Source organism: Alligator mississippiensis, chromosome 13, assembly GCF_030867095.1.
Source record: "Alligator mississippiensis isolate rAllMis1 chromosome 13, rAllMis1, whole genome shotgun sequence".
Taxonomy (NCBI): domain Eukaryota; kingdom Metazoa; phylum Chordata; order Crocodylia; family Alligatoridae; genus Alligator; species Alligator mississippiensis.
In genome coordinates, this window is record NC_081836.1 from 26,542,985 (window position 1) to 26,568,680 (window position 25,696).

Here is a 25,696-nt window from a genome sequence, read left to right on the forward strand (position 1 = left end):
ACATATTAGGTAGGGGTGGTATAGGAAGGGGTTATTCTTCCTGCACTTTGCACTTAGTAGCAGATTAGAAATAAATGAAACTGCTATGAATGTACTTTAGTTTCCTAGGCAGGCAGTAGTAGCATGACTAAGGGAAGGTAACTCTTGTTCTGTTTTCTAGAATTATTTCTGGCCATGCCATCCCTTCTTAGCCTGTGGCATATTCATTTACTGATGGCTTCCTAAGGGAGGGGTTTGATAGTGGTGGTAAAGAAAGCTCTTGTCTGGTTTCTAGTGGTTTGTCTGTCAGATCCTATGGTGACAGTCTCTATTTGCTAACTGAAATGGAAGCTTTCTGCTCTCTTTTTAGCTCACACTTGCACAGTAGCAATAGTGGAGTGTAGCTTAGGTACCATTTCATAGAGACCCAGTGGATCATGGTGAAATAGCCCATTTGGTGATGAGAGTTTTGAATTTCATTCTAACTAGAGAAGTGTGGGTCATAGTTAGGTGAAATGATCGAGCCAGTTGGTCTCTTCCAGTGATGGTTGACCAAAAGAAGAACCAGAAGATGAATGCTTCTTCTTGGCATAGTAAGACAGCTGGAAGCAAAAAATTAAACAATTTACAGATCCTAGTCCTGAAATCATGTACTTCCTAAACATGGGCCACATCTTGGGTTACAAGTAAGCTTATTCTTCCTTTTTATAAAGAGTTGCCATCTGTTCTGTTTTTCAAGCATGCCACCTTTGCTCACTGGCCTTAGTGAACTCCTTTCTGAAAACTGTGTAAGAAGGATGGCAGGGAAGAGGGAGTCTCTTGAAGAACAGTTAGGGACATAATTATGTCATCACCTTGCAGAAACATCATATAGCCATGGGAAGGTATGCTGGAGCCAACTGCCTGGTGCCCATTTGAATATGCAAGTTATTGTTATTCAGTACTAGTGTTGCCTTAAGAGCAACTTCATTAACCTGGAATGTGGAGTAAAGTTTTCTCGGTATACTAAATAATATTCAATTCTAGGATCCATGGAAGGGGATGGAGATCTCTTTTGGTACTGTATTAATTAATAGAAGCAGAAGGAGAATAAGGAGGAAGTAGTCATGCTTCTTGTTTTTGAAGATGGCTCAAGCTTCAAGGGCTAATAAGGGGCAGTCCTTCATTCCTTCTATGTGGAAGGTAGAACAATATTTTAATATAATGTAGTATTTGAAAGTTTCTATTTTCCTGCTCATGTTGTTCTCCAGTTGTGCACTTGGTTATCACTCTCCAACATGTTAGGCCTTTGTTCTTATGTTTCTTCTCATTTTATGGGTACGTTGGCAGTAGTTGTGTTTTTTTTATTGCTTCTGAACATTGTAATAGTTACTGTTTCAAAACATGTACATCGTATGTCAGTTTCATAAACTGCAATTCTTAGGTATCTGGTGGTACCAGAATATTTTAATTATTATTTATTTTTATATTTGTGTGTGTATAAAATATAAACATAAATTTATAATCTGGTAGTACCAGATCTATTAATTCTTTTATCATTTCTTTTTTGGTTTCTATTCTTGAATTCTCCCCATGTTGATAGATTTGTCCCCTTTTTATGGAAGGGTATATCAATAATAGAAATGGCCATCTAGTTTCAGGTCAATTCCACTTAAGCTAGAAGTAAATAACTGCTTTTAAGTGTGACTTTTTTTTTTATTTGACCCTTGTAGATCTTATTAAGTTTAGTTATTGCACTTTAAAAATCAACCCTGGAGTATAAATTTCATATGAGACTTTGTACGAACATATGAACTATTAAGACTTTAAAAACACATTTTGGAGAATTGCTCTGTGTCCTGAGTTTTCCAACTGTCTAAACTGCTGCAGAACAGGAACTCCAACCCAGGAGAGTTCGCCTACCTTTCAGAATAATTTAGACAAGCGACCGTACTTTGATGGCAGGGAGTGCCTGGTTGCATACAACCCCTTGCTGGCTTTGAGATAAATATTCTTGACTTTCTGCTACTATTTTAAACAGTAGATTAAAAGATCCTTTTTTAGTGCGGCTTCTATATTCTTTAAAGAGTATCTTCAATCAATCTTTGCCCTCTAATGCTATGTGAAACTTTCCTTTTATTAACAGAAATCAAGCACAAGAATTAGGAAGCTTGGGCATACTGTATCTGCTTTTCAAGATATAAAGAAAGCTTTGTTTTCAAACTAGGCTTATTTTTCTATCAAACTGCAGCATCTCTGGGTATGTTTCAGTCTTGTCTAGGAATAATCTTCAAAGTTGACCTAGGTGAACAGGAGAGCTCTCATACTTGTGTAACTACATGGCTGCACCTACATTAACTTGGATGTTCATATTCTTGTGTGAAGGTGGCGAAGGGCAAAAAATCTTCCTGTGTTGTTTCCATTTCAAACCAAACCAAACCAAACCTATGTGATCCTGTATTGGAAGAATCTAAATCCTGTGATTTTTAATTTGACAGGAAGGTTCAATGAAAACAGCTGCTCCTGATTATGAGCCCAACTAAATTAATCTTGTATGATGGATTATTTTGGTTAGGTCTGGGTGGGGAGGTACATGGCGTTTTGCATTACAGCTGGCTTATAGGAGTTTTGGCCATCTCCTTTTTATGATTATATTTGTACCTTGGCTCTGCTTTCTAACCTTGACTTCCTGTTGAAATCTGAGGTTTTGAAGAAAAGTATTTTCTGTTATTTTTTTGCACTCCCAATCCATACGGCTCCTGTCTTATAAAAATGCCTTGCCTTAGAGGTATATTTATCCTATGTAGTGGAGACTTATTTTGTCAGCTGCATGGGGTTTTGGTTCAGTCTCCATTTCAGATTAGCGTTTTAAATGCAATCCTTCCTTCTGTTTGCTTTTTTTATTTTAAAATAGCTTTAAACAAAATGCAATTCCATACAAGTTGCCTCATTCAGTGTACTTCACAAGCAATACTTATAGTGGACATTACCTGGAGGCAAAGGATTTTACTGTTCTATCTGCTCCCTTCTAGACATGTTGTGCACAACTACAGACTGAAGAAATTCATTAGTGTATTCTGTGTCATCATCTGATATTGTGAATGTCTGTTCATGCTTCCTGACAGTGGATGATTTAATTCTAATGTGCAAGTGGTGCTCAACTTTTAGGCCCCATGGGCTGGATGAGTAGTGAGGGGTTGGTCAACAGGGCAGGTATGATCTATATGCTCAATCCAGCATGCATGGCCTAAGTCTTGTGTGCTGGATCAGGTAGCCACTGCTCTCCTGCTGCCAAATTACTAGACCCTTTTGGGATCCCTGCAAGCTGGCTTCAGTGGCTCTGTAGGTTGGATCTGGCCTATCAGCTGGGGGCTGAGGAACCCTGCTGTTCAACATCTGTGTAGAAAGTGGCTGAACTAAGTGACATATATCAGAAGTCCAGAAGATGCCAAGAAAGCCTTTGCCTTGTTCTACTGGGTGAGAGAATGGATTTGGAGTTGACTTGCTAAACTGCTCTGATTCTGTTTCTCCCCTGGGAACGGACAAGGTGAGGGGTTTTTTTGGATCCATGACTAACTTAGACCTGTGAGCTAACACAAATCATCTGTGTGTTTTGACCTCTGGTTTTATATGGCTTTTATATTTGCCTAACTTGATTTCAAGCATAGTGAACCAACTGAGTGAACCGTTCAGCTTCCTTTATCTTCACTTTTAGAATGCTTCCCACCCATTCTTTCTTTAAAAGCTTCCAGCAAACTAGTATTAAATGACAATTATTTATTGCCCCTGTACAAGTCTAAAGTAGTAGTTTTGATTCTCCTGTCCCAGATAGAGATGGGAACAAAATAGAACAGTGGCATCATTATTTTGATGTCTTATGGAACTGTCTTAGGAAGTTGTTTTTACTGGATTGTACTGAAAGTTTTTGCAATTTTGAATGCATTAGGATTGAAATGACAAGTGGAAAAATGCATGAACTTGTATTTTCTCCATACTGCAGAAATTCCAGCTGAGAATTATTTAGATATTTATAAAACAAAACAAAAATCCCCCAAAGCGTTAGCAGACAAAACTAACAATTTAGATGTTGACACACTTGTGCCTTTTTTAAATGCCATAAATGCTAGTGTACTTTCCTGGCAGCCCAGATAAACACAACTTGCATACAAAATTAACATCAAAATCTTGCCTTGCTTATTTGTAATTGACCATTGCTGCTTGGTGTAGTGAGATTTGGTCCCTTGAGGATATTTTAAAGACGGATTAATCAGGTTACTCTAATTGCAGCAGAGTAGAAACTGGTTCAAGGGAAGCATAAAGATTTTTGGAAACCTTCTGCAACGCCAGATATCTTTAGAATTGAGTTGGAAATGTCTAGAACAACAGTTAAGTTAGCTGTTGTGCTGATGGATCTTGTGTCACTTTCCATTATTTGGCCAATAAAAACATATGCTTCTGATTTTTATTTCTTTAATTTTTTTTTTTAAGGATGTCCAACATGACAGTTCAGGGGCTTGTAGGTCCCTGCCAAATGGGCAGTTTCACAGCAGCATTGTGTTTCATTTAAACCACAGCCTGCCTCTTGACAAGCCTTGTTGATTTAAAGTCAGCCTGTTTCCACTGCTGGCCATGCTACAACCTATTGACGTGCAGATTTTATATGTGATCCATTATAATGGTTTGACTGATGTGACGTCATGTGCCTTTTACAAACTGTACAGATGGTATGCTGAAGCCAGGGCAGGGTGGCACCTTTTATAAACCAACTCATTCAGAGATACATGAGCTTTCTTAGGCTACAACCTGCTTCATCCTATGTTGTGCTGTTTACAGAGGGGAACTGCATCTATTTTCAGCTACAACTTTCCCAATACCTAGTGCAGAAAAGGTGAAAACAAAAGTATAAAATGTTTATACTTGCTTTAAAAGCATTACCCCAATTTTTACCAACAACCAAAAAGGCACCTCCTTCTAATTCAGTGCTGAATTAACAGTTCCACTTTGTCACTGGCCCCAAGGGGTGCCTGTACACGTGCAGCGAGGCTACTCCAATGCACTGTAACTACAGCATGAATAATCGAGTCTGATGGAGTGTGGTAATTACCACACTCAAACAGACTCCACCATCACATGTATTAGTGTCCCTGCACTGAAAAACAGCAGCAGGGGAGCCCCTGCTGCCATTTTTCAGCACTGGGACACTGATGTATGTGACGCTCCAAGCACTTTAATTAGAGCAGCTCTCAGAGCCACTCTAAAGCCCCTCTCCCCCACTCCTAGTTTTTCCCTTTTCACAGTATTTGCAATTAGACCTAGGCTACGCTTACTTGGTTCTGGTGGCAGACAGCAGCTACCAGACTCCATCCATGTCTTTCTGGCAGCTCCTCATGGTTCCACAGCAACAGCTATGTGGGCAGATCTAGGATATTGAAAAGTGGGGTGCAGATGGTGTGGCATACACTGCATATAACACAACATGCACATTTTTTCCAGGTAAAGAGAAACTAGGTCCTTTACTAATATGCTAGGGGACTAGTGCTGTATTAGTTGGGGGCCTGGAATTGGGAAACCCAAAGCAAGGAGACAAGTGGGAAATCAGGGCTAGAGAACTGAAATCCCAGCTTTTGTGGGGGGGGGGGGGGGGGCAGGGGAGGGGAGAGGAGGGGAAGTCTCCTGGCATGGAAGGGGAGAGCATTGCTTTGGGAGAGCACCTGCTGAAGGTCTGCCCTGCCTTCCACCTCTTCTGTGTTAGAGCCTTTTGGCTGTTTTTGGAGTCCTTCAGAAAGGACGCGTGTGTGTGTGTGTGTGTGTGTGTGTGTGTGTGTGTGTGTGTGTGTGTGTGTGTACAGCTCCTCCTTTTGAAACACTTGAAAGGTGTTTGAAATGCTTCAAGTGTGATGTGTCTTCATACTCTGTAATAGCTTCTATGTGCTCCTGAACAGCATCAGCGCCTCTCCCCTTTGGAAGCTGTTAAATGGGGAAGGAGAGGAGAGTGTTTCAATAATGTGTGTTCATATAGGCAGCAAATCATTGTGGGGTAATGAGGTTTTAATGCTGCTTGGTTAAAGATTTAATTACATTATTTTAAAATCTGGGTTAGCATGGTATTTAAATTTAAACTATCCACTACAGAAAGTGCACTTAGAAAAAAAGAATAAATGTCTCTTGAGAGAAACAAAATAAGGAAAACCAAAACATTGTTCAAGTAACTTTTGCATGTAATAGCCAAGGAAGCTGAAGTTTCTTTCAGTAATATGCTTCCACATTATGAAAGCATTAAAAGCAGAGGAATTTTGAAGCTTTTTAGGAGAGATCATTCTGGCTAAATTAAAAGTTGGAGTTCTGCCAAAAAATTATTTTGAAAAGCCTTTATTTTACATAGGTTTCTTTTAGAAATGGGGTTCTCAGGGGCTACTCCATACTATGTTACCGGAACAGCTTATGGGAATTGTCAAGGGGAGGGTGGAGAATAGGTTTGTGGGTTTGTTCCTTTATACTTAAAACAGGAAGCCTTGATTTCTATCCCTTCTTCCCTTCCTGGCTTTTCAGCTTGGATTTTTTTACAATTGAAATGTAGGTCTTGGCTGATGCGCCTTTCCTGAAAGACTTGGTGGAAATTAGGTCTTTTCAAGATTTGACGTTTCAAGAAAAATGCAAAAATTATTCAAAAGGAAAGCCAAACAAGGCTCTTTTCTTTCTTTCTTTAATTTAGATACGTTAAAAGTTCTGGTCTTTTATTTTTTTTTTCTTTGAATGTCTTTTGTGCTCTTCCTCCTGAGCTTTCCTGTCAAAAAGGGTTCTGAAGGGTTCTGAAGATGGTTCTCCTGCCCCCCCTTCCCCTTCACTCCCCATTCCCTGTAAGAAAAGGTGTTTTATTCATCCAAAAAAAAATGCCAAAAACGCAGCTTCAGTTTTGGCTTTGCTGCTCATGATCAACGTGTAAAACTTGTCAGGACCTAAAAAGTACCAAACTGCTCACTTAGGGCATCTTTACACATGCTCTGGGGTGGGAGGGAGGAGCATTTTAATTACAGCGGTTCTTAGGAGCCGCTCTAACTAAAACGCTTACAGTGTTTTGTGTATTCAGCATCCCGTGCTTCAAAATGGTGTCAGAGGCACTTTAACTAAAGCTTGTTTGAGCTTTAGTTAAAGCTGTCCCACTGTCATTTTGAAATGTGGGGATACTGAATACGGGTGACGCTGAAGCCACTGGAGTATTCTGATTAGATGCTCCAGCAAACTCAGTTAATTGATTTCATAGATTTCATAGACATTAGGGCTGGAAGGGACCTCAGAAGATCATCGAGTCCAGCCCCCCGCCCAAAGGGCAGGACGTCAGCTGGGGTCATAGGATCCCAGCAAGATAAGCATCCAGTTTCATCTTGAAGGTGTTCAATGAAGGCGCTTGAACAACCTCCGGTGGCAGGCTGTTCCAGACCTTGGGGGCTCGGACAGTAAAGAAATTCTTCCTTATGTCCAGCCTGAAACGATCTTGTAGTATTTTGTGACCATTCATCCTCGTCATCCCTTGGGGCGCTCTGGTGAACAAACGTTCCCCTAGATACTGGTGGTCACCCCGATAAACTTGTAGGTGGCCATCAGATCACCCCTGAGCCTGCGCTTTTCCAGGCTAAAGAGCCCCAGGGCTCTCAGCCTGTCATCGTAGGGTCTGCTTCCCTGACCTCTGATCATGCGCGTGGCTCTTCTCTGGACTCTCTCAAGCTTCTCCACGTCCTTTTTGAATTGTGGAGCCCAAAACTGGACACAGTACTCTAGCTGCGGCCTCACTAAGGCCGAGTACAGGGGGAGAATGACGTCCCAGGATTTGCTTGAGAAGCATCTATGGATGCAAGCCAGTGTTTTGGTCACTTTACTAGCCGCAGCATCGCATTGCAGGCTCATGTTCATCTTGTGGTCAATGATGACCCCCAAGTCTCTTTCTTCCATAGTGCTAACCAACATAGCACTGCCGAGCCTATAAGGATGCTGCGGGTTTTTTTTCCCAAGGTGGAGAACCTTGCATTTATCGGCGTTGAACACCATCAGATTCTCGTCCGCCCACTTGCTGAGCCTGTCCAGGTCAGCCTGGATCATCCGCCTGTCTTCTGGTGTGGATGCTTTGCCCCAAAGTTTGGTGTCATCGGCGAACTTGGCCAGTCCGCTTCTGACTCCAGTGTCCACATCATTAATGAAGATGTTGAACAGTATGGGTCCAAGGACAGAGCCCTGGGGGACCCCACTGGTCACAGGACACCACGATGAGTGACTTCCATCAATTACTACCCTCTGGGTCCGACCCCGGAGCCAATTTTCCAGCCAGTGGATCGTGGGGGACCCAAGGCGACAATTGGCCAGTTTTTCCAAGAGACGATCATGGGACACCAGATCGAAGGCTTTTTTGAAGTCAAGATATATGACATCAATCTCATCTCCCTTGTCCAGGTGATAGGTCACCTGGTCGTAGAAGGAAATGAGATTGGTCAAGCAAGACCTACCCGCAACAAACCCGTGCTGGCTGTCCCTTAAGATGTTGGCGTCGGCCAGTCCATTAAGGATGGCCTCCTTAATAAACTTTTCTAAGATCTTCCCCGGGATAGAAGTCAGGCTGATGGGCCTATAGTTAGCCGGATCCACTTTCCTCCCTTTCTTGAAGATAGGCACCACGTTGGCCTTCTTCCAGTCTTCGGGCACTACACCAGAGCACCAAGAGTTTTCAAAGATCCGTGCTAGAGGCTGGGCTATGATGCTCGCCAGCAACTTGAGTACCCTGGGGTGAAGATGGTCAGGGCCGGCTGACTTGAAGGTATCCAGCTTCTCAAGATGTTCCTTCACAAAGTTAGCATTAATGGAGGGCAGGGGATCACCCTCACCCGGACTTCCTGGCCCTGTAGCGGGCACGGGCGTCCCATGGGGCTGATGAAAGACCGACGCAAAGTACCTATTTAATAGGTTGGCTTTTTCCTGGGCGTCAGTTGTCAGTTGCCCCATCTGGTTCAGCAAGGGTCCAACGTTGCCCCTGCTTTTCCTCCGGCTCCCCACATATCTGAAAAAGGACTTTTCATTGTCCTTGATGCTCAAAGCTAGCTGGAGTTCAGTTGCAGCCTTGGCTTTCCTGGTCTGCTCCCTACAGGACCGGACCAGTGCAGAATAATCCTCCTTGGAGGTGACTCCCATCCTCCATCCTTTGTAGGCCTTTCTTTTTAGCCTCAGGAGGTCTGCTAGGTCCCTGGAGAGCCAGGGGGGCTGCTGTGCCCTCTTGCTGCCTTTCCTCCGAGATGGAATAGACTTAGTTTGTGCATGGAGGATCGCTCCCTTGAGGAGCAACCACTCTTCTTGAACTCCCCTCTCCCTGTGGTCACAGTCCCTTAGGGCCTCACTGACAAGCCTCCTGAGCTTGTCAAAGTCAGCTTTCCTGAAGTCAAGGACTTGCGTGTTGCTGACTGACTTGCCAGCTTTTCGGCGGATGGTGAAGGTGATCAGCTCGTGGTCGCTGTCACCCAGCTTCCTATCGATCACTAGGTCGCCGACTAGGTCCTCCCCAGTAGCCAGCACCAGGTCGAGCAGCGCTTTGCCTCTCGTTGGCCCATAGACTTCTTGAGTCAGGTAGAGGTCATCCACGCACGAGAGGAAGCTCTGCAACCACTCAGATTTTGCTGAGCGATCCTCCCACGAGATGTCTGGGTAATTGAAGTCACCCATGACAACCATGGTCCTGTAGCAAGCTAACTAATTGAGTCTATTAGTTAGAATGCGTGGGAGCAGGCATTGGGGCCGTGTATAGGTACCCTCACTGAGGCATTTGTGGAGGTAGTAGTGGTGATGATTTTGGTCTTTAACTCGTTCCAGTCACTTTTGGATATTGAAAGTGTGTGTTTGTGTGTGTGTTGGGGGGGATTTGCTTAAGACCATCTTGGCTCTTGTTGCTCTGTTTCTAATTGCAGCAGACATAATTCCTTATCATCCAACAAGCTTCCAGGAAAAATATTGCTGCTAACATTTACCATTAAGCCTTTTTAGGGCAGATCTATTAAATCCTTTTAAGTAGCAAAGATGCCACTGTAGCTGTCACAGTTGATTCTGATTTATGTGATTTTTTTTTTTTTTTGGATTTTTTTTTATAAGTTTAATTTAAAATGATTCCTCTGCTCTTGTTTCCCAGTGTCTCATTCTTGTTCAGCTTTGCAGTTTAGAGCTTGATCCTACAGGGGCTGAGTTCTTTCAACTTCCAGAACTGAGGGTACTCAGTCTCTTGCAGGGTCAAGCAAACTCTAGTGAAATTAGATTTAAGATTTTGCAGCCAAGCAATAGGTGCTGTGTTGCTATGCTGCGGAGACTTTGTTGTTTCCCTTCTATCATTTGATTTCTGTGCAAGATTTACGTGCAAGCTATCCTTAGCATATTTTTCTATATTTGGGGTTGAGATTTGAGGGTGAGTGGAAGTGAATGATGGGAAATGCTGAGGGTACTTTCTTTTTCACCCATTCACTGGGATGAGAAAAAGTGGTCTGTCATACTTTTTCCCTTGGAACAGAGTTTCATTCAAGTAGGCAACCACCCTGTATTCAACCATAGTCATGTCATGCAGGTGTGAGCTCCACTGGGGTAGGGACAGAAATTGCACATGAATCGATATATGTGATTGGAAACCAGTTCAGATTTGTAACGCAACAGAAGTTCAGTGCACATAAACTGCTTTCAAAATGGCTGAAACCAGTTTATGATAAACTTGGATGGATGTAGTATCAGACTTAACTGATTTAGGTTAAATTGGTTTGTTGAACTCTATCCCAGATCCTCTCCAGATTCAAGTTAACTCACAGTACCCCAGCATCCCAGGATGCTTTGCACCTCCCCCTGAAATCCCCCCTCACAACATAGGCAGGCTAGCCTTGGCCCAGGCTGTCTGCTCCAGCCAAGCAGGGAGGTGTGCTCTAGCACCCACCCCAGCTCCTGGCCAGAGCCACTGCAGGCACATGGCTGCATTTCCAGAATCGCAAGCGAATGTCTGTTCACTTGTTTATCAGTTCAATCTATGCAGCTTAAACTAACCCATGAAGATTGAATTGATTCAGCCTTGGGTGTTTTGACTGTCTGTACATAGCCCAGAAGTGCTGATTTGGGTACCTGACAGTGCTCAGATACAAACCTTTATGGATAAGGCCTGAATGCATCAGGACAGTATTGCAACAAAAAACAGACAGAGAAGCTTTAAAATATGTTTTCCGCCTTACAGAAACTAGCAAAGGTATGCTAGACTGTAGCCTGGAATGTTTGGTATGTGTTGGCGCTTCCTTTTATTTATAATGGCAAGATGAGCTCTCTTTTTGGAAATCTCCCCACCTACATGTGAAAAGTGCTTTCATGCTTAAAATTGCAAAAAATATGGCTTTTGAAGATGGTACTGTTTTAAAAGTATTGCCAACTTCAGATGCTTCTGTACATCCTCATGCTGTATGTCCACAGGAACTACATGCTTTGACTTCAGATCTTGCATCTATTTTTAAAAAGTTTGTCTTTCTGTGGCATACACCTGTAATCCCATTACTAACCAGCATTATAAAACACTTGCCTTGCACCCATCCTCTGCTGTCCTGCTCCCAGTAATACAAAGGGCTTTGGGTCCATCACTTTGTATTCAGTCAGTATCTAGAAAGGAGGTGAACATCGTTGTATTTCTTGGTTGTCACTGTTTCTAATAAGGGAGACTTCTACCTGAAAAAAAATGGCCTTTTATGCTGTATGGCCCAGCCATGGACAATTAAAATCAAACTAATAGCATCTTTAATCCCATCCCTTAGGCATGAAAATTGGGGTAGCATTGGACCAACCCAACTGATAGTTTATCTGATACCTTCTGTTAACACTATTGACCTAATGGTAACTTCGGATGACTAAATGGAAACAGAATATTGATCTAGATGACCAACTGTGACTAGAAAGTCATCCTAGGTGTCTCAGCCTGTTTTCAAAACCCTTCGTGGGTGGGCAGAATTGTACATACAGACTATTACAACCTTGGTCTAAAAGCTTTTCCCTGGCAAAAGCCAATTTATCAGCTTCCCCTTAAGATGTTAAAACAAAATACTGTCCAGCTTTCTTAACACTACAATAGTGCATTCTCTGACAAGCCTCATCGCTTCGTAGAGACCTTGGAAAATTTCTGTTACGATCCTGACTCTTGCCAGACAGTCTAGAAATGAATATGGGTCATGTGCCAGTACTTGGAGTAAAATCAGAGATGTTACTACTTTGCAAAAAGGACTAGAGCAAGTGTAATCAGGTACTGAGGCAAGGTTAGTAGTTGTCCTTAATTGCCTCCGAGTTATTGAAGAGAGCTGGTTAGGACTCACGCAGAGGGTTATACCAGGTTCTTTTTAATCTGGGGTTCAATAGCTACCTGTCATTTTAGTCAAATTTAAGTCACTGGATATTCTTTGGACCTGTGTATGGATCAGAGGAGCAGTCTGTGCTGGGTTAGAGACTTGACTTTTGACTTTGTTTTGAATAGCATTTTTTTGGCGGGGGACGGGCAGGTGGACGGGCTTCTCTTTATACTGTGACTTTCACTGTAGTGGGGCTTGACCACTGCTTGAGGTGATATAAAACAGTGATTCTCAAGCGCTTTTGTACCTCAACCCAAATGCTGGTATAAAACTTAGGAGTGCACTGATAGAGATTTTGAGGGCCGATACCGATAGCTGATTTTTAAGAAGGCATGTTGGCTGATACAATCCAATTTCTGATACAGCTGCATGCAGCTGGTCAGCCTGTTGTGATGGGAGGGGGGCAGATCAACACTCCCCATGGTGAGGGAGTGGGACTGGGGCAGATGCTCCCCGGGCGGTGCAGGGTGGAGCTGTGGCTTGTCGGGGGGGGGGGCACGGAGGCAGCTTTCATCACTACATGCAACCCAGGAGGGCATGGGGGAGGGATGTGTCCCCAGATCTGCATTGGGAGGGCTGCAGCTGTGGACTGGAGCCAGGGTTGTGCTGGGCTCTTCTCATCAGGGGAAGCAGTGGCAGCACTAGGAAGGAAGGCAGGCTACAGCAAAATTTGGAGTGGCTCCAGTTCCTGCCCCCCATAGTCCCACTCCCAGTGCCACTGCTGCCCGCCCTGAGCCCAGCTGCCGCCAAGAGCCCAGTGCAGTACCGGCTCCAGCCCACAGCTGCAGCCTGCCCTGTGCAGATCCAGGAGCACACGGGGGTGGGGCGGGGCAGCTGCCTGCCTGCCTGTGCCCTCCCAGGGTGCAAGCAGCGTTGAAACCGTTTTCACCTACGCACCCCAAGATGAACTGTGGCTCTGTCCTGTGCCCTGCCCTGGCTGGACAGTAGGGCTGTGCAAAGCTTCAGTCCCTGATTTGATTCGGCGGAGATTCAGCCTGTTTTCGTTGGCTGAATCTCCGAATCCAAATCGAATCAGGAGACCCTTTAATTTCTCCAAATCGAATCACAACTGTCTGAATTGATTCAGACATAGACACAGCTTTTAAATGATTTTTTTTTTCTGCATACCTCAAAGTACCAGGTGGTTCGTGAATGTTGTGATGCTGGGGTGGATGGAGCGTCCCACAGTAGCATGGGGAGCTCCCCAGCACACTTGGCAGCAGACCTGGAAGTGGATCAGAAGCACTTCCAGTCCACTTCTGGGTCTGCTGGGGAGTGCACTGGGGGGGCCCCTGCAGCCCCCTGGGCTCAGCGACTGTTGCTTTCTGGATCTGGGAGGGCACCCAGGTTCCCCCCATGGCCAATAATGTTCCTTGCTGCTTGCATGCTGTGCAGGCACGGGCATTTTATTGGCCAATTATTGACCGCATTGGGCCAATTTCTGATGCACCCAATTTTCTTTATATTGGTGCTGATCCAGTATCAGACCAATATTGGTGCACCTCGAATAAAAGTAGGGGTGCACCAATAGAGATTTTGGGGCCAATACCAATAGCCAATTTTTAAGGCGGCATATTGGCCAATACAGATCAGATTTCCAATACAGGTGCGTGCAGCTGGTAAGTTGGGGGGGCAGGGGGGAAGGAAGGGGTGTTGGGGGGCATATCAGCATCCCTGTGGTGAGGGAGGGAGTGGGGAGGGGTATGGGACAGGTGCTGCCCAGGAGGGGCGGACTGAGCCGCAGCTCATCCAGGGGGTGTGGGGTGGGGGGGCAGCTCCTGTTGCTGTGCGCACCCAAGGAATGCACTGGGGGTGGGCATGTGTGGTGGGGGCAAAGGACAGAGGGGGCTGCTGCTGTAGGCTAGAGCTGCACCAGGCTCTTCCCGGCGCATGGGGGCTGTGCTCAGGGCTGCTCTCGGGGCAGGTGGCGGTGCTAGGAGGGAGGTTCTGGGGGGCTGTAGCCACCCCAGATTTAGCTGTAGCCCCATCCCAGTGCCACTGCCACGTGCCCCTAGCACTGCCCCCATGCACCAGGAAGAGCCTGGCAGAGCCCCAGCCTGCAGCTGCAGCCCCCCTTCCGTGCCCCCCTGGGGTGCATGCAGTGGTGGAAGCCTTCCTGTGCTCTCTGGACTAGTTGTGGCTCAGGCCCATGCCCCGCCCCACCCTGACTGGGCACTTCCTGCTGCAGCCCTTGCCCTGCTCCATCTCTCTATACAGGGGGCATTGATCTGCCCCCCCAACCCTGTCCACCACAGCAGACTTGCCAGCTGCACACCGCTCTCCTCACTGCCGGGCTGTGCTCCTTACTGCCTACGTGTTGCACTATGGATGTGTGCATGCATGGGCATTTATGGCGCCTCAAGAACAGGAAGGTGGCAGGGCAAGTGGGAATGGGGAGGAGTGGCAAAGAGGGGCTAGTACCCCTAGCCTGTGAGGTTAAAGAGGAAAACAGTAGGTGGCCTAATGACTTGTCAATTAAGCAATTAGCTCCTTGTTTAGAAGTGCTGAGAAGGGGCTGGAGGGAGATAACAACCTACTTGAACCTCCTGGTGTTGCTTGCTTTCTGCCTCCCAATGCACAGCAGGCTGCAGTGGACTAGGAAAGCCCTTCCTCTGCTGCTGCCACCCCAGGCTTGATGCAGGCTCTGTTGCCTGGTGGAGCTTGCCACCACTTTCTTCCCTGTCAGAAGTCCTGGGGAGTGGCTCCCAGTAATAGCTGTGTCCCAGCAGCTCTGCACAGCCCATGGCCCCCAGCACCCTGTGCTGCTCCCAGAAGGTGTCTGCAGCCCCTCCCCTAGGGCAGGGCAGGCACCGCCCGGGGCTCTGCACCCACACAGCCGGGAGTAGGTATGTGGTATTGTATCGGTTAACCGTTTAACCAGTATAATTAACGGAGGTTAAACAGATAATTTTTAAAATAGTAGTATTTAGATCTCTAGTGGCATTCCTGGGCTCCTCCCACACCAGCAGTAAGGCATGATTTGATCTGATGCTGGATCCCACAGTTACCTCCTGCCATCCACATGTGGCCTGTCAGGAGCATCGGATCTTATCATGCCTTTACCTGAACATCTAGGGGGACCCTAACAGTGCATTGTGTGGCACCCTGTGGTCCTCTTGAAAGGATCTCAAGGCACCCCATGATGCTGTGGCACTCTTAAGAATCTGTGCTCTATATGATGAAATGGCAATTTCTGATTTGCTTTTGTGTGGGCAGATTTATTGTTTTAAATAGATGATTTTTCATCTTCTTTTTCATTTGTATTCTTAGAGAAACTTGTTTGGTTGGTGACCATTAATGTTGGTACAAGGCTAAAAATAAATGCATCTTTTATACTTGTATGCTATTTTTCCCCAAATAGGCAAGTACTCTATATAAGCATACTTGTGCAGCACACTAAGGCATACTTACATTTCTTAATTTTTATATTGTCATGTTTTAAATGGTTATGGCATGCTGCTGCTTTTAGATTATTTTTAACATGTAATTTGAGCTTTATTTGGATGGAGATTTGGGGTTCAATTTAACAATGCAGAACCTACATTTTAAAATTGATTCGATCTGTTGTTTTCAAATACAACGTTTTTTAAAATAAATCTATCCAGAACACTTTCAAAATGTATTTATTTTTATTAAAACACACTAAGCATTAACTATATCTAGTGAGTTGAACTGATTTTAATTTATTTGTTGTTGTTATGTCTGTCAAGACTTCAGAACAGTGATTCCCTACCAGGTTGCTGTGGGACCTTGAGTGCCTCGATATCCTTTCAAGGGTGCCACACAATGTTAGTACTGTCAGGTGTGCTAACATGATTTGCAAGGTGAACCAAAAGATTTAAATTAAGAATCTATAGTGTTAAAAACAAAGACCACACAACATGGCAGAATGAGTTCTTTGCAACAGAAGAATTGCTCTACTATTTTTCTGTAGCCACACGGAGTAAAACTAAGAGCTGGAGTTTGAGGGGTACCTTGAGGCTGTCAAGGGGTGCCTTGAATCTAAAAAGGTTGAGAACCATTGTTTTAGAACTGCTAGATCTCGTCCACTAGCATCTAGTTTTAAGTTTATAGATTGCAAGAGGAACATAAGGTTTTTGACTCTGCCCACTCCTAACACTGTTTGGTTTCTTAAATTAGAATGAACTTTTCATTAAGCTGAAAGGAAGAAGTTTCTAAACTCTAACCAGATAATTAGTCAGACTTCCTCCAGTTCAGTTACTTTTTTTTTTTCTTTTAACTTTGGCATCAAGCATATGGGTTAGCATTCATGTGCTTCAGCAGGTTAAAACCTTACTGTAATCTGTTATAATTTCAGATTTAATTCTGAATAGGTTTGCTTAATAACCTATTAAAACACTTGGTCTTTAATTGCACATTACTTCCCTCTCCTTTTCCTGTTCACTTTATGCCACATTAGCATTGCAGCAGGAACTCAAGGGACTGGAATATCTGGTCTGAGTATATCGGTATAATGCTGTCACTTGACAGGAGGAGCCAGTCTGTCTATGCCTGCAAGTGGAAGGAGCTTATCCATGCAATGTGCCACTGGCATTGAACAATAGTGCATTTAATGCTTCTCCCTGGTGTTGACAACACCTGGGCAACTGGACCTCAGTAGAAACATTTTTTTTTCTTTTTGAACTGAACATTACTTATAATTTATGTTGCCTTAGTGCCCATGAACCGTAATTGACAAGAAAGTAGAGCTGTGCATCAGGCAACTATAAGACCATTGTTACCTGACTTGAGATTTGCATCTGTTAATGCACATTCTTCTGTTTATTTTAAATATACTTTTTCAAATTTGACTGAAGAGGGTATACAAAACAGGTTGAACTGTTTTGTGGCTACCTCTGTATGCTCAATGATCCCACCCCCAAACAGGAAAAGTGCATGCATTTCCTTTCCTTTTCTACTTCAAATTTTAAAAAACCCAGAACTTCATTTTCCATCTCTTCCGGCTTCTTTTCCCCCTGTAATCTCCTCTTTGTTTTTTTTAAGGAGAGAGAGAAAGAGGATGCCCAGAGCAGTTATTAGAACAGGTATTAGTTAATTTTCACACTTGGGGCAGATAAACTTGAAATGAGGGAAGCAGGTATTAATTTTCTCTTCAGGTATTTTTACATACACTTCAGCCTGGCATAGAAAGAGCCGATTCTATTGTCCCTAATTCCTTACAAGTCAGACCGTGCTTTTACCCTTAAACTGTAAAATCTATTAAATCTTCATGAAGTAATAGTAGCTGTTACACTTGTCCTTGTCAAATCTAGGTAGTTTTCTTACCATCTTATTCTGGATTATTTTTTAAGCAAAAATATTCAAATGTGGAAAACTCACAATTAGAGTAAGCAGGCTTACTCTATACAATGTTTTTTAGTTTCATAAGTTATTTCGCAGAAGAGTCAGGCACAAAAAGTGTTTTGTGGTTTTTATTGCCTCTCACTTCCTGTGCGTTAAAGGTATGTTAGCAATTGCTCTGCCTGGAATTTTGTTGAAGGAACATTCTAAAGTTTCCAAGGGGGGGAGAAGAGGGGGGCAAAGCATGCATAACAACATGTGGGAACTACAGGAAACTGATTTAAAATGCCACTAACGTGCATGTGTGGGTAGTTATTTTTTGTTTTTGTGGTTTTTTGTGGGTTTTTTTTGGTTTTTACATAAATGCAAATCTGTGTATAATAAAGATGGTACATGGGTAACTAAGGGAGTCTTGCGTTTTAAATTCCTTACAGTCTATATGTAGCTTCTCTTGGCCTCATTCTTTCAAGTTTCAAAAAATATAGATGTAAAGTTTTTTTCTTAAATAAATGGTTCAGTGAATCATCTTTTTGCTCAGTAGTAACAAAAATAGAGACATAAAGAAATAGCAACCTGTAGTTCAGAGCAGTTTGTCAATAACATGCTAGTTAGTATTAACAGATAGAAAAATTCAACAGGGAAGCTAACTTCAAGTTTCCTGGTGGGCTCCTATAAATGGCAAAGTTGGAAGTAGGAAGGGGAGTCTGAACTGGAAAAATCTTGACATTCTTTTTTTAGTAGATATAAAACCATAAGTAGTTCTCTTTGCCCTTTTTTCTGTCTAGCTTTCTTTTTCTTTTTTGTTTGAACTACCTAGCATATCTGGCTTCCAAATATGCCTCAATGTTGCTTCCAGTGGGAATTTGCTAAAGAAGCAGCCTAGGGAAAAAGTGTCTAATTGTTTCAAGTTTCTTGGTATAAACTATTGTATAATATCTTTCTTGAAATAAAGTCAAAGTAGCAGGAACCATTCAGGGAACTAAATATATGGTTTTTTAAGTCTTTTGACTGTTGAGAACTTACGTTAGTTTTGCCTTTTTAATTGCAACTATTCAATTGGAATTGCCAAAATGATCATTGCCCATTTCTGAAAATGTCTCCCATTACTCCTTTTCTACAATTTCAGTATTAACATCTTAATCCTTGCTGGCTGACGTGATTTTTATGCATATACACATGCCCTCAGAAAGATTTTTCTAATTATACTATCTAAATACATAACACAGATCAGTTCATTATTATAGAATCTTTTTAATTGGGACCTCCTGTTGAGCAGCATATTGTCCCAATTAAACAGGAATCCCCATTAAGACAGAACTCTTTTTTTTTTTTTTTCTTTAAGGCAAGGAGCAAGCATGGGGGTCAAAACTGAAACAACATTATGTTGACCAATGTTCATGATTCTTTGTTAATTTCATAGTTTCTTTTGAAGTTCTAAATGCCAGCCTTAATCTTGAATGATCACTTGGTTAAATACCAATTACCCCTTTGGCACTCCCTGCTTGTGCCTTCATTAAGAGGAATTTTTGCTAATGCTGTGTTGATTTTAAGTAGAGCTCTTTCTAGTAATGGTTAGTAAGCTGAATCTGATTCCTGGGAGGCTTTCCAGTAATGTGCATCTGATCAACAGTCTGCTGTTGTATACTGTGTGTTGAAATGCTTTGTTGTAAAATTGTAATTCTTGTTTTTGTAATTGCAGGTGAAGGACTTAACGAAGTATCTTGACCCCAGTGGACTTGGAGTGATCAGCTTTGAAGACTTCTATAGAGGGATTACAGCTATTAGAAATGGAGGTTAGTTTGTTTGCTATTATATTATAAGCAAAAGGAGAGGCATCAAATTAAAAACAAAACAAAACATAGAACAACTACTTGGTAAAAATACTTTCTTGGCTTCGTGATTTCAGCTAGTGAATTTATAAACATAGTGCATGGGCCAGCAGGTTATGGCACATGGGCTGGATCCAGTTATGGAACTGGCTTCAGCAGTATTTGGGTGCACAGGCTCCAGTGGAGGGCAGGCTCTCCCTATGCCATACTGCAGCTTTGGTGGCAGGGAGAAGAGGCAGAGGTAGCTGGGTCCTGGTGCTTGCCTAAGCTGGCTTGTTCTGCCACCACCCCACAAAAGGTGGTCAACTCCTGGAATAATTCATTACAACTTGAATTGAATTATGTGAAGACCAAAAACAAAGGAAACTGGTTTTAGTTGCATTTAAAAGACAAACATTGCTCTAACACCAGCATTAACTGCATTAGGCTTCTTGGTAAATGTAGTTATTTGGGCGCCTAGACACATGCAGAGAGGCTGCTCTGATGTGTTGCAGTTGCACTGAGTTGGAGCAGACTTGATTCATCAAGTCTGCTGGAGCGTGGTAACTGCTGTGCTCCAGCAGAGTCCAGTGTCACATGTATCAGCACGTTCCCCTGCTGAAAAATGGCAGCAGGGGTGCTTTAACTAAGGCTCGTTCAAGGTTTGGTTAAAGCGCTCTCGCTGCCACGTTTTAAACATGGGTGCTGATGCATGTGATAGTCCAGGCGCTTTTAATTGCAGCTCTCCAAGCCTCTCTCTAATTAAAGGTGCCCCCCCCCCCCCCCCCCCAGCACATCTATAAACACCTTTAGTTTCCAGACTTAATATTGTTTGTTTTCAGTAGTTGAATCTTGTACATTTTTAGTAAGGAGCTGGTTGATAGGAGTACAAAGTCCAGAGACTTAAACCTTCATGAAAGTGCAGTTAAGTCAAATTTCTGGATTAGGATGCAGAACTTCTAAATTGCTAAATGTGCTAATCTTTGCTGTTCATAGCGTGCAGAAGTGATGTCTAACAAGGAGCTTACACAATAAGTTTTTTGTGTTAGTTTGCTGCTCATGACATCTGAGATTCTTTTCTATGTTTAGTTTAACTTTTTTTATGATAAGCTTTTAAGAGCATGTCATGTTTGTCAGTGAAGTGCCACATGTGCCTGTGGTGCAGTACAGTCTTAACGATTCTGCTACAAAGATGACCTGTATGCTCCAACCAGGAGGACTTATTCAGAAAGAATTCCAAGAAGTGTTTTTATGCAAATGGTGCCCTTGAATGGTTCTCACTGGGTTTTAATTGTTTGAACATTTTTAGTGTAGGCTATAGGTCTTAATAAGCAAAGTTCAAAGTGGACCTTGCCATCAGGCTTAGTTGTTGGAGAAATTTTATACAACTCTAAAGCAAAAATAATGATTCCTAGGTTAAGATGCCAGTGCTGCTTGCTTGAGGTTTCTTTTATGTATTCTTGGTGACCTACACTAGTAGTGTAGACTTTTAATATATATTTAGAGCATCAGATTAATGAAGTGTGTGAAAGCTCTGAAACTTCTTTAGGAATGGTTGGGTGCTTGGAGTATACTTAAATCTTTGAAAGAGGGAATGACTTATATTCTTTGCAGGTTGCTTTTTAGCTTTGTAATTATTCACCATCAGCTTAAATAATAATTGACTTAAGTGATTAGAATATAAATATTTACATATAATTTATTTAGCAGTTTACATATTATATACCTTGAAGATCTGTTGGGATGAAGATCTACAATAGGAGCTGAGTTTAGAAGAGGGAGCAGGCAATTTAGAGAACCATTAATCTGTGATAAATTGCTATCTGAGAAGAGGTGGCTTAAGTTTCTCTTCAATAATTCATTGCCATAGTGTTTGGTATTAATTGGATAGAAGTAATGGACCTAGTCTTAACATCTAACTCTAGGCTTCATGTTTTGCAACAACAGAAAACTTTTTATTTGCTCAAAAAGTACACCACAAAATGTTCTTGAGTTTTTGAATAAGGAGAGGCATAAAAAGAAAAGCAAAGTAAGGTGGGAAGCATTTCTTAACAGCTCTGAAGTTGAACAGTTTTGCTCGCAATGTTCTTGGACTTGCTGATCTTCAAAGGTGGGGAATATTGATTATAGTTGTGCAATTATTTTTTTTTTTTATAATAATTTAAAAAAAAAGGGTGGGGGGAGAAACCATTCTTGTAAAGCAAGGAAATGGGTGATCTTGCTGCTGGGGTGTCCTTTTTTTTCAAAACCACTTGTTAAATGTATTCTGTGTTTAAGGCAAGCTGTCAAGTGCAGGTTGGAAAGGGGAAAACAGCTTTCTGTTTAAAGTTTACCAAGTCTGCAAAAGCAGGTCAGTTGCAGAGAAGCATCTTTTACTTCTGACTTTCTTTTGGTCTAGTTCAATAAATATCTTGTGTCTTAGGTTTGTTCGTCTCTGCCTAAACACCTACTCTATCCCAGGTAGTATAATTGCACTTTGACTTCTATTCATTTAGTTCAGAAAAGAGAGAATGAATATAATATGAGACGACCTTACTGTGTGTTGCAGCACAGTGTAGAGATACCAGAGCTAGCTGTTACGAGCTTGCTTGTATCCCAGGAGCACTCTAGGCATGGCAATACAGAGCACTTCTCAGCAGGGTAAGTTAGCTGGCAGGGAGCTTCCATGCCACTGTGTTCAGACTGCCTTCAATATCCAAACTAACCCTGGCATCCCAACTTCACTGCAGTATGCTACATAGACTTGCTCCTGACATGAGAAGAGAAATGTGAAAGGACTAGAAAAAAGCGGAAAAGTCAGTGATTGTAACCTAGGCTGCTGGGACAAGATCCTTTAGAAGGATGCCATGAGGTATGAGGAGATGAGCACAGAATTAGGCTTCCTCCTTCCTGGCCATTTCCCTTCTAACCCTTCTACAAGGAGGTAAACACTGTAATAGACTAGTTCATTTTCGAAATGGCATGCTGCTCAATGCACACAAGTTACAGCAGGAGTCTTGAGTCTAGCCAGGTGGGGAACCACTGCTCTAAATCCTTCTGGGATACAGCCATGATTATCTTGTTTCATCGCCAGTTCTGAGGTGCATGTCCCCAATCCACCTGCAGCTTGAGTGAGAGGATTCAAACGAGTTGAGAGGATGTTGGTGTCCTGCTGGACACCAAGGTTAATATTTTCCCTAGTGAATTCTTCTCCATTCTGCAGCTTAAGTGTTTTACACTCATGGCACTAAAAATGAAAGTGCTGTGAGTACACAAAAAAGTGCAGATTTCCAGTGAAGTGGTTAACAGTATTGATTGTTTTGAAGTCATGTAGTTGTGATGATTCAGGAAATACGCAACAGGCAAGGATCTCTGAGTGATCTTTTATTGGACCAACTGTATGGTTGGAGGAGTACATTTAGACAAGCTTTCAAATGAAATTAATTGTTCACCAGGTCTTTGCCTTAACAATATTAACGCGTTGCTGTGAATGCCCCTTGGAAAAGCTTGCAAGATTTGTGCTGTTTTTCAGGTTCTCTGCAAACTTGGACTGAACCTACTGAATTATTTTGCATTGTTTTCACAATGGAAAACACAATGGCAGCCTTTAAAAACTGCCTGATTTGACAACTCCCCTCCTTTCCCCTTCCCAACCCCAAGGCTCATCTATCAAGGGTTGATATCTAGTCCTCATTTTTTTTTTTTTCCTACTTTTGAAGTATACCCCCAAAGTCTGCAACCCTGTTCAGGAACCCCTCTTTTTTTTTCCAAGTGTCCACTGGTCACAGAACCCAAGAGGGCGTTCTTATTTCCATTGTTTTCACCAGTTAGGCATCACTTCAAGAACCTGAATTGTATATGTTGCCAAAAGATTTTAGTTAGTAATCTAAGACCAATCATTGGGCCATAGAAATAACCCCATTTCCCTTTAGGGCTCAGCCTCTTCCTCTCCCTTTCTTTTGATCTACTATTATGAGTCACTAGCCAGTTGCCTGTCAAGAATGACTGGGGGTGAGGGAGGGGGCTGGGATGGAGTGCTACCACTTAACGCCCCATGCTGTTGCTGTTCTGCCTCTTGCAGGAAGCAGGGTGGGGGAGCAGATGCTAGTGCTACTGGCCTCTGCTCCCCCGCCCTCTGTCTGGTCCTCGGCAGGGCACAACACCAGCAAAATCTTTGTAGTTACCTGATCTCCTAATACTGTTGTAGAGGTCATTTACCCTACCCTGTTGGTCATCAGAGGAAGCTGAACTACTTACTTCTATAATTTTTATATTGATTGATCCAAGTTGTTAGACACTAGGAAAATAAAATTTAACAAAGCACAGTGGTTTATAACTCATATAATTTAACTTCTATTGGCACTGTAAAGGAACATACATTAAACTACTGAACTAATACTGCAGATACTCATCCTTTCATTAAAGTAAGACAATCCCTTTAGACTAGTGCCTACAGTACACTACTACATTTATTAACACCCCCCTTCCAGTTTAATTCAGTACTCAGAAAAGAAATAAGACTGATCCATGTATACTATGGAAGTCAGGCTGGAGTAGTGATGAGGTGGTCTTCAGTCTGTAGCGAGTCCCTTATTTTTATTTCCACCCCTAAATATTGACTTCAAGAGAATGGTTTGGTTTTTTGTTTTTTGGGGTTTTTTTTTTCCTGCTTCAGCTGTGTTTTTGTATTTTTGGTATGGCTAAATGACCTTTGACCTTCCCACTCTGCTTGAATCCCATACCTGTCAGTGAAGCCATACATTTAATTGTAATGGAACCAGTCTTGTTGCAGTGGCCTAGGGCAGGCAGCACTGACCACTTCTTTTTTTCTGCTTTCTTGTGGCATCCCCCTGGCTCCTGAGAAATTCGTGCTTGCTTATTTTTCCTGCATTCTGTTTTCTTAAAGTATTGTGGCTTTAGGTGAGAGTTGCTAAGCATGATTTCACCAAGTCTAAAATGCCTTCTGAATTTAGACACGCAGACATGCCCTCATTTTTCCAGCATACAAGACTCTTTCCACCCTCTTCCAAAAGGAGGGCTAAAATGTAAGGTGTTTAATCCACAGAAGACATGCAACAAAATCTTTTAAATCATATTAACAAGAGCTTACCAAATTTCAATCAAACTTGTTTCCTAAATGTTATCATTTTTGGTGGGTTCGCCTTCTGTGCACACAACTTTTATATACTAGAAAATACAGTACCCTTGATACAAATCCAGAAGAGTAAAACTTGTTCTGAAACTTCTTGAAGTTGTGTTGCAGTGTCCTGTCAGAAGATCTTGTTACATTTTGGCAATAGTGGGTATTCTGCTACATGAGACATTCTTGTGGTGAAATAAACTAAAACGTGTGTGTGTGTGTGTGTGTATGCATTTCTCTGTACTATTGCAGTACAGTTTCAATAACCACAAAGGATTTCTTCTGACCGTTGTTATAGAGTTGGTTGTTTTGGGGTTTTTTTGATTGGCCTATAAATGATGTCTAGACGCTTGGGACAGAAGAGTGCCATTCTGGAAAAATGTAAATAGGAAGAAGGCCAGTGAAGTATCAGTAGTGAGTCTTCAGGAAAATCTAGGGAATAGCTGGAAAAACTAATAGCAGCAAAAGTAAAAGACTTAAGTACATGTAGTGGCATAACAAACTGAGATCTACACCTTGGATAAACTTTGGGGTGTGAATTGTGGGGGCAGAGGGCATGGAGCAAGAGTGGAGAAGATGGGTGGGGGAGCAGCAATCTTACTCTGGGCACTTTATAAGTAGTCCCATCTGAGCCATTGGTAATGCTCTGCCTACCCCAGCTCTGTTGATGTTAAAGCAACAGCAGCTGATACTGTTTTGAAGTTCCTGCTGGGGTGTGGATTCCATGGGGGTTGGGCAGCAATTCTAGTCCCTCTTAACTTGGCACTCAGGGCAGGTGCCCCTCTCGTCCACTCCTAGTTATAGGACTGACTGCACCTTAAGTTGAGGTGGTGTTAGTTTGGTGATGGTTTGACGTATTGCAAATGGAAGCCAATTAGTTAAAAAATGGCACTAAGGAGACTAACTTGGTTTGGAGCCAGAGAAAGCTTAGAACCCTTACATTAGATACTTGAGAAGCTGGTAGAAGCTGGATACAATAGAACATGCATTTTTTTTTTAAAGATGATGTCATTAATACCTTTTTATTAGACCAACTAAGAAATTACAAAAAAAAAAACTTTCTGCAAGCTTTTGGGCTAGCGCACACTTCATCAGGCTCGGGGAAAATTTAAAGAGTAAAGAAAATA

At 42.6% G+C, this 25,696-nt stretch overlaps 1 protein-coding gene across 4 annotated transcripts in view; it reads left to right on the plus strand.

Annotated features, from left to right (window-relative positions):
- Window positions 1–25,696, plus strand: part of RAB11FIP3 (RAB11 family interacting protein 3) — a 174,953-nt gene that overhangs the window by 29,614 nt on the left and 119,643 nt on the right. For all 4 annotated transcript variants that reach the window (XM_014597439.3, XM_019493101.2, XM_019493100.2 and 1 more), the window contains exon 2: window positions 19,342–19,435. In XM_014597439.3, coding sequence (XP_014452925.2) covers window positions 19,342–19,435 — 94 coding nt within the window. The remainder of the gene's footprint in view (window positions 1–19,341; window positions 19,436–25,696) is intronic.